At 37.4% G+C, this 8608-nt stretch overlaps 1 protein-coding gene across 1 annotated transcript; it reads right to left on the bottom strand.

Moving 5' to 3' along the window:
• Nucleotides 1–755: 755 nt before the first annotated feature.
• On the bottom strand, nucleotides 756–1700 carry LOC102966384 (olfactory receptor 51G2-like). The gene has a single exon (XM_007089402.2). It carries the CDS (start codon nucleotides 1695–1697, stop codon nucleotides 756–758), a length of 942 nt encoding a protein of 313 aa, XP_007089464.2. The 5' UTR covers nucleotides 1698–1700.
• Nucleotides 1701–8608: the final 6908 nt, after the last annotated feature.

The raw sequence follows: 8608 nt of genomic DNA, 5'->3' as shown, positions 1-8608 counted from the left end.
TATTTTGAGACTTTAATAGCTCTCTTTCAGTAACTGACGGATCAAAAGCCATCTTGAAACCTAAATTTTCTTCAGAAATGGAGGACCTTCCCAAAATATAATAAACAACTTCATTAGATTGTTGATTTGATGACTCTTAGTTTCACATTTATTGCTAGTTATTAAAAGATAAGTTATGTACTTCTGCTAAGAATAGCTTAACCTGGGTTTAGTGACCATATTCCCTAGTATGTCAACATACATACAAAACAAAACCATGCCTTTATTCTCTATGCTGAAAATACAGGATTTGCACATATATTTTTCTAAACAACAAGCATTTATTTCTCAGTTCTGAAGGCTGTTAGTCCAAGATAAAGGTGCCTACAGATTTGGTGTCTGGTGAAAGCCCACATCCTGGTTCATACATGGCCCTCCTTTCACTGTGCCCTCACACGGCTGAAGGGGCAATGGAGCTCTGTAGCCCTTTTATAAGACCACTAATCCCACTTATGGGGGCTCCACCTTCATGACCTAATCACCTCCCAAAGGCCTTAACTTTTTTTTTTTTTTTTTGTAATTCCAGTGTAGTTAACATACAGTGTTATGTAGTTTCAGGTGTTCAACAGAGCTTACTATTATTGAGGTTTATATCTACTATCTTAAAAGCAAAATGTTACTAGTAATATTTAAATTCAAAATTCTACATTAATATGAAATGCATTCATAAATATAAGAGGACTGGGAAGGAAGTTATATTTTAGAGTCTCTTTCACCTAAAATTTCCGTTGCTTGAATTTCTTGAGGATTCTATCCCGAATCTGCTTGGTCTTGACACTGTAGACAATGGGGTTCATGAGGGGTGGGACCAGCAAGTAGACATTGGCCATGAGCACATGGACAATTGGGGACACATTCTGCCCATAGCGATGGATCATAGATAGCCCAATCATTGGTGTATAGAAAGTGAGCACAGCACAGATGTGGGAGATGCAGGTGTTGAGGGCTTTCACCCTCTCCGTCTTGGAGGCTATATTCAATACTGTGCCAAGGATGAGGATATAGGAGAGGAGAAGGAGCACTGAATCAAGTCCCATGGAGCAGATGACCACCATGAGGCCATAGATGCTGCTGACCCGACGGCTGGATACAGTTGTCTTTATAAGGTCCTGATGCAGGCAGAATGGGTAAGAGAGAATATTGACAGAACGATATTGAAGCCTCTTTAGGAGAAAGGAAGCTGGAAAGACCAGAGCCAAGGCCCTTCCAGCAATTGCCAACCCAATCCCAGTGATCACACCATTGGTTAGAATGGCCACATAGCGCAGGGGCTCTCGGATTGCTACAAAGCGGTCAAAGGCCATGGCCAACAGCACAGCTGACTCAATAATTGAGAAAACATGAATGAAGTACATCTGGACCAGACAGGCATTAAAAGAGATCTCCCGGGCATGGAACCAGAAAATGCTGAACATCGTAGGCAAGGTTGTAGTAGATAGGCCCAGGTCAGTAAGTGCCAGCATTGATAGAAAGTAGTACATTGGTTGGTGGAGGGAAGGCTCAGTTCTGATGATAAGTAAGATCGTGATGTTTCCTGCAATTGAGGTGGCATACACCAAGAAGATGGGGATGGAAATCAAGCTGTATCTGCTTTCAAGGCCTGAGAGGCCTGTCAGGAGAAAGCGAGGGTACAGGGCAGAGCTATTGAAGACAGACATTGTGGTGATGGAGGTGTCTTCAGTCTAAGTGGGAAGATGAGAACCTGGAACAATTCGGGTACAGTCAATATTGCAAGAAACAGCAATGCTCTGACGCATGCTGCACTCTATGGACTCTTTCCAATCATTCCTTTGGTCACTGTGTATAATTACTACCTGTATTTATTATTTTGCCAGTTAATTTATTCTTTCATCACTGTATATTTATTGAGAACATAGTTTATAAAAGGAAAATTGACAGTGCTATAATATAGAGAAATATATAAAAACTGTGTTCAAATACTTATAACCTAGAAAATAAAGCTAAAATTAAAGAAGTAATTTAATATAAGGCCTAAAAAAACACAGTAAAAGGAAAGAAACCTGACCCAAATATGTCAGGGAAGATTTATTGAAGGTGATTCTTGAATTAGGTCTCAAATGACAAATATGAGCTGGATGGGAACAAAGGGCTGTATTGGGCATTCTGTGCTGATTGACTCCCAGACAAGTGCAGGAAGATATTACAAGTCTGAGTGCAAATGAATATAATTCAGCAAAACTAGGATAGGGTGGCTCTTCAGATGGTATTGAGGTGCAGACTGAATAGAAATAGGCCAGAATTGTATTGAGGCGGGCACCTTTTGGGATGAGCACTGGGTGTTGTATGGAAACCAATTTGACAGTAAATTTCATATATTGAAAAAAAAAGAGCTTGAAAAAAAAAATAGACCAGAATTTCTGAATGAACTTATGTATAAATATAAAGAACTCCCTCTTCATCTTAGAAGATGCAAGATAGTCATTTTAATAAAAAGTAAACAATATATTGTAAACAGACCTATATTATATTGCTGTCAAACAAGAACCAATGTAAAGAATGGACTAAAGTTTGGCAAAAGAGAAGGCATGAAAATCATTTTGAAGGCTATTGTAGTATTTTTTTAAGTGGATGAAAGTAAAATGTGGGATAATAAAGGATAAATGGATATAAATGTTGTATATAGAGAAAAAAATACTGGTTCATGATCATATGGTAGGAATGAGTTATTTGGTAGATTTTGGTTTCATCTATTGAAACAAACAAAAAGCAAAAATTCAGAAGGACCTCAGGAATAGTTTGTGAAACTAGCAGGTAAGAATAATTCAGTTTTGTTAGGATAAATCTGAAGCATGTGTGTCCAGGGGCTAGTGGTATATTGGGTTCCACAGAGAGTTGTCAAAAGGGAAATTATTCCTAGAAAATTTGGAAGGATAGCTAATGGAGCAAGGAGACAGAGAAAACATTTATTAAAAAAAAATAAAACTAGCAATAACCAAAAAAGAACACATGGCATATTATAAGAAGAGTGAAAGAGCTTTAGTGCTCAGGGCTCAGGTACCCAGCAGATGGAATGTGCTGTAGGGAACATAAGAGGCAGAGTTTATCAGGAACTGGAGAAGATGAGGTATTCTACTAGGAACCCTAAAGACTGATTACTTAGCAACATGATGGCCACCCAATTCCAGTTACTTTAGGCACTAAACATCAAAAATACTTTTTTCACATAGCATATCTGATGTCAAACTTCCTCCAAAATTCACGTGGCCCCCAACATATCTTGTTCCACTAATACAATTACAGTTCATAGTTTTCTCTGACAGACTTAATAAAAGTAAGTAATTCCCTAACCACCCACAGTGATCACAGGAGCTTTTCCACTCTGAAACCATCTTCCTTCCATTTTCAGAAAGATAACAATGAAGAGCAGAACTGCTTTACATATCCTCATCTTGTGATTTATATATTATTCTATTTATAACATATTAGGTGACTAGTCTTAATATACTTCCCTCATTGTCCTAGCTCATCATGTTACAGTCTTCTCCTGGTCTCCTTTAACATCACTTAAACAATAATTGTCATCACCCTGGCATTTGTGCACACTTATTTTATTCTTCCTTTATACCTTCCGTTAAATCTTTCAATATCCTCAGAGACTTCATCCTGCCCAAGTATGCCAAGTCCTCCCTCTTAGATCACTTTCTCCTACTGCCTCATTTTAAAGACTCCTTTCACTTCAGATATTCATAATCCATCTTCCATAAATGGGTCTATTGGATGTAGGTACAGGCACCCTGCTCTCAAGTAGCTACTCCTCTAGAGTCAGAAGAAGACTGATGACAGCTATCATTCACTACCTCTATCACTTTGGACACATTACTAAACTTCTTTGAGCACGAAACAAAACAAAAAACTAGGAACTGTATTGCCTTACTTCAGAAAGTACTCAAGAAAATGTATCTAAAATGCTTGGCACAGAATCTGAGACCTTTGAGCTTAAGTGAAGAAAAAGTGTTAAGACCTTTGGGAGATACTTTGGGCTAAGTGAAGCAAAATGTTAAGGGAGGTGCTGAAGTAGTGACAATCTTAAGCATATCAGCCAAATATAACAGTGACCCAAAGGCAGGTGTGACCAAGGGTACCCAAGTTACCACTTATAAAGATATTACTCCTCAGGGTTTCTCTTGAGAATTATTTTGCCTAATTCATTTTTTTAGCTCATAATATTGTTAATTGTGTAAGATATATGTGAGAATAAGATAGAAGAGATACACAAACCACCATGAGCATTATCATCATCATTTTAACATAATTTTTAGTTAATATCAGTTTTTCAGAGAACAGAGATTTCAGTACATGGGTTCCCATTATGTGCATTCTCTACACCTACAGATGAGTTTACAGTCCCAGGGCTCTTCTGAGCAGCCTTGAGGATGATACTCTGGCTCATTTTGGGGAAATGATACTCTGTACCTCTGACCTATCCTAAAACTGTGAATTCACACATACAATGGCCAGTCTTACCTCTTGACTTGCTCTCCTACTTCCTGGATTCTTCAAATACATTAGGTACTAGTCTCCTGCCCATTTCTCTCACTTCAGAAGCCTTATCTTCAAGTGTAAACAGCCATTCACCCCGTTACAGATTTGCTGGGCTCCAGTCTGCCAGACCTGCGGACTTGTTGCAGGTAGACCAAGCCACTGAATATGGACATAAGAGAAGAATAAAAAACACAATGGATCTGAAGGGAGATAGTTCTTCAAGGAAGCATAGATGTCTGGGGTGAGGCATCCATTTCTCCTTCAGCAACTCCAGACCCAAGACAACAGGTTTGCTTTCAGCATCTTTGACTCTGTCCAACGAAGCGCTTTATTAGCACTACACTTCTGGGCTTTGACTACTCCAAGCTGCACTCCCTTTCTTCACTAGCCATCCTCTCAGGGCCAATTTCTTTTCTTAATGCAACCTTCAGGGAGGATAAATGTCACTGGAGCTTTTGTTCCTGCTCGGAGAAGGGAGATGATTGTGCCAAATTCCCAAACTGGGAGTCCAGATATGGCAGCAATTGAGCAGTGTCCCTGGGATAATCTGATGGGGAAAAACAATGGACTTGGTCAGAATAATGTACTTAAAAAAGCCTGTGCTTTGAATAACCAGAGACAGCAGTTACTAGTTGTTGAATGGTGGGAAAATCACAGTAGTGCTCCCACTTTGAAACCCACTTTGTTGAGCCGCTGTGAGGAGTGCGAAAACTTGTGTGTAGAGTGTAAATTTATTATAAACAATAAAGAGCTATGAGATTCATATATGGCAGTCCATAATACTTAACGCTTTTACCAGCAATCTGATAGAAGGGTAGACATCCTACTCTCTTCATCCAGCAAAATGTCCTATTTACTCTGGCCCACAAATCTGCCTCTGAACAATCCTGAGCTATTATACTAAATGGTAAAGACAAAAGTGTGGTAGAATACAAAAAGAGCTACACACCTATGTCCTCACTATCTAGCAAAGAAATGAAGGTCCTATTGTAAAAGGAGTTTTATCTGTTCATTCCAAAATTACACGAGCAGTAGACATGAGAGTAGAGGATGGGTTTGCCCAATTTCCACTGCTGTTCACCTTCACTACTAGGAAAGTCACCTCAGTTACGCAGGTGCCATCACCTGAGACCGATTTGGTTTTTCTTTTGATCATAACTCATAATGTATCTACCAACATTTCTCTATTCACAGAGTAAACTACCTCTCAGAATACATCATTTTGTTCCCACTATCTTCAATGTCAGATCAATTCAAGTAATTTCCAATAAAATCTCAATGGAGGGCAACATGACTTCATGCTGGTTTTTAGGGATGCCGTAGCTGCCTCCAAATATATTCTTTATACCGCCCCATGAAATTCCACTTTTCCAAAATCTGATTTTTTGGTATCTTCCTGCTCTAAAATGTTAGTGCCTATATAAGATTTTCCTAAAATGTACAATAAACCTCTATATGAATAGAATTAATGATCAAACAAATAAATAAAGTAAGCCTCAGTCAATTACGCTTGGGGCAAACGGCACATAGTAAAATGTTGGTTACCAGGGGCTGGGAGAGGAGGAGGGTGTGGATAGGATAGATAATATTTAAGGATACAAACCTGTTATTAGAGTAAATAGGATCTATAGGTCTTAATGCACAGTAGAGTGAATATAGACAACAATATTATATCACAATCATCAAACTTGCTGAAAAGACTAGATCTTAATTATTTAAACTACACAAAAGGGATCATAATTATGTGATGTGATAGGGATACTATCACTACAATGAAAGTCATATTACAATATATTAATCATTAATATATTGTAATATGTAATCAACGTGTTACAGAAAATGTCATGTCAAATATAATTATACCATGTTATATATCATATATATACCTATATACATATATAATTAAGTTTATTTATTTATTTTAAGAGAACGAGAATGGGAGGGGCAGAGAGAGGGGGAGAGATAGAGAATCCTCAGCAGGCTCTGCACTGTCTGCGCAGAACCCAACACGGGGTTCGAACTCACGAACTGTGAGATCATGACCTGAGCCTAAAGCAAGGTTTGGATGCTTAATAGACTGAGCCACCCAGGCACCCCCCTTTTTTTATGTTAAATATATTTTTTTAAAAAAAGCAAACAGCCTAAGGAACCCTGTACATTGTAATACCATTGCATGTAAACATTTATATTGTATGCCAATATTTCAGAGAAATCCAGCACTGACAAAACCTATTTAACATAGTTTAACCCAGCCTTCTCCAGACACATTTTATCCAGACAGCACTTATTAAGATCTGAAATTTGTATTCTGCAGAATTCAGTTTGAGAATGGAAGTTGAGAGAATCATTGATTTAAGGGAGTAATTCTCACCAAGAAGGAATTTTTTCCTAACAGGGAATATTTGACAATGTCTGGGGGATTTTTTAGGGGTCAAAACTGTGGAAATGTTAATGATATCTAGCTTGTAGATGCTAGGGGATGCTTCAAAACATCCTTCGATGAGCAGGACAGGCTTTAAAAACAAAGAATGTCCAATGTCAATAGTGCCAACATTGAAAACCCCTGTTTTAAGCAGGAGGCAGGTAGAAGAAAAGAGGGGCAACAAAACTAAACTAAAAATCAATTCTGTGTGTAAGTCTCAAGGTGATATAAAGGCAAAGAGCACAGGCTCCAGAACCATGACCGGAAAGGTCATGGATTGGAGATCCAGAGGTCCTTATCTTTGAATCCCAGTTCCAGCACTTACGGACTATGTAACCTAGGGGACATTACTTAGCCATTTTTGCCCCTGTTTCCTTATGTATACAAGGAGTTTGTAATATTTTTTTCTATCTCCTATGTTTTTTCTAAATGTTCAATGAGTTAACATATATAGCATTTAGAACATATTGAATACTCAATAACAGATAATCAAAAATTTACTGCCTGTTCCTTTGATATATAATTGCTATTAAATTAATTATTCTTAGTATTCTGCCAGGCTACCATTTCTGTGATCCTTTATTTTGTGCCCTGAGATGAAACTTCTTTCAAAGACTCTCCAAAGGGTACATCAAATTTTGTAGCTATCAAATAATTAAGTCATAAGGCTAATTTGTCTGGATGTGATCTAATGAGTATTAGAGTGCCTTTTAACCACAATTTGGATTTACATATATATTTATTATCAGAAGGAAAACTGTCTTCCCTTTGGGAGGTATGCATCCAGTTTAGAAAAGTTGCATTTCATATATTAACATGTTGGCATTCTAAAATATACATTGTATCAGATAAGTTTGGCTTTTGGGTTTCTGCTCTCTTGATATTTTATTAGTCATAAAATATTAATAAGATTGTTTTTTTCTGGAAAGGTGAAATATCTAAGGATAATATGAATTAAAAAACAGTTGATAATCTGCTTAATGATATTTTTCAATTTCTTTTCACCTGCATCTAACTCAATGATAATTTAGTTTAAATGATGAGTTGCACTATTCACTCTTTCCTCTTGAAGATTAATCACTAATTCCATAGTCCCAGTTTTCCAGGCTCCACCATTCTCCCAAATCTCAATCTCATTATTTATCACAAATCTTTACCATATAATCCAATAGTCACACTCATCTTTCTCTAAAATAAAATTTTATAGACTTTGTTGACTGAGCTGATGGGGGGAGTAAATGGCGCAATGCCTCATTTCACAGTGAGGTTCTTTACCAAAGAAAAATATTTAGTGTGTTTAAGTAGAAGGGTTGATAGATTTGTTGTCTAATTTAATATCATCCAGACTTAAAATTTCCTTGCTATTAATTAATATTATAAGTAGAATTAGGATAATAGTATGTGTATGTATGTGTGTGTGTGTGTGTGTGTGTGTGTGCGCGCACATCTGTATGTGCTTGTGTTGGGAAATCTGGGAAGCTTTCATTTTCCTAACACATGGTATATTCACAGAAACACAAGATCTTCATTGAACCTGATTCAAAGAGCCCGTGTAGAGGATGTGAGAAAACTGACAATGGAGAGTGGTGTGGCTTAAGATGTGCAAGTTAATGAAAACCAGTTATTAGATGGGAAAGTATTTGA

This window comes from Panthera tigris, chromosome D1, assembly GCF_018350195.1.
Source record: "Panthera tigris isolate Pti1 chromosome D1, P.tigris_Pti1_mat1.1, whole genome shotgun sequence".
NCBI lineage: Eukaryota > Metazoa > Chordata > Mammalia > Carnivora > Felidae > Panthera > Panthera tigris.
Note: the sequence above shows the minus strand (reverse complement) of the source record. Positions and strands in the feature narration are given on the sequence as shown.

Bases quoted from the DNA above. Each gene is read 5' to 3' on its own strand.
- LOC102966384 (XM_007089402.2), bottom strand. From the start codon at position 1,697: ATGTCTGTCTTCAATAGCTCTGCCCTGTACCCTCGCTTTCTCCTGACA.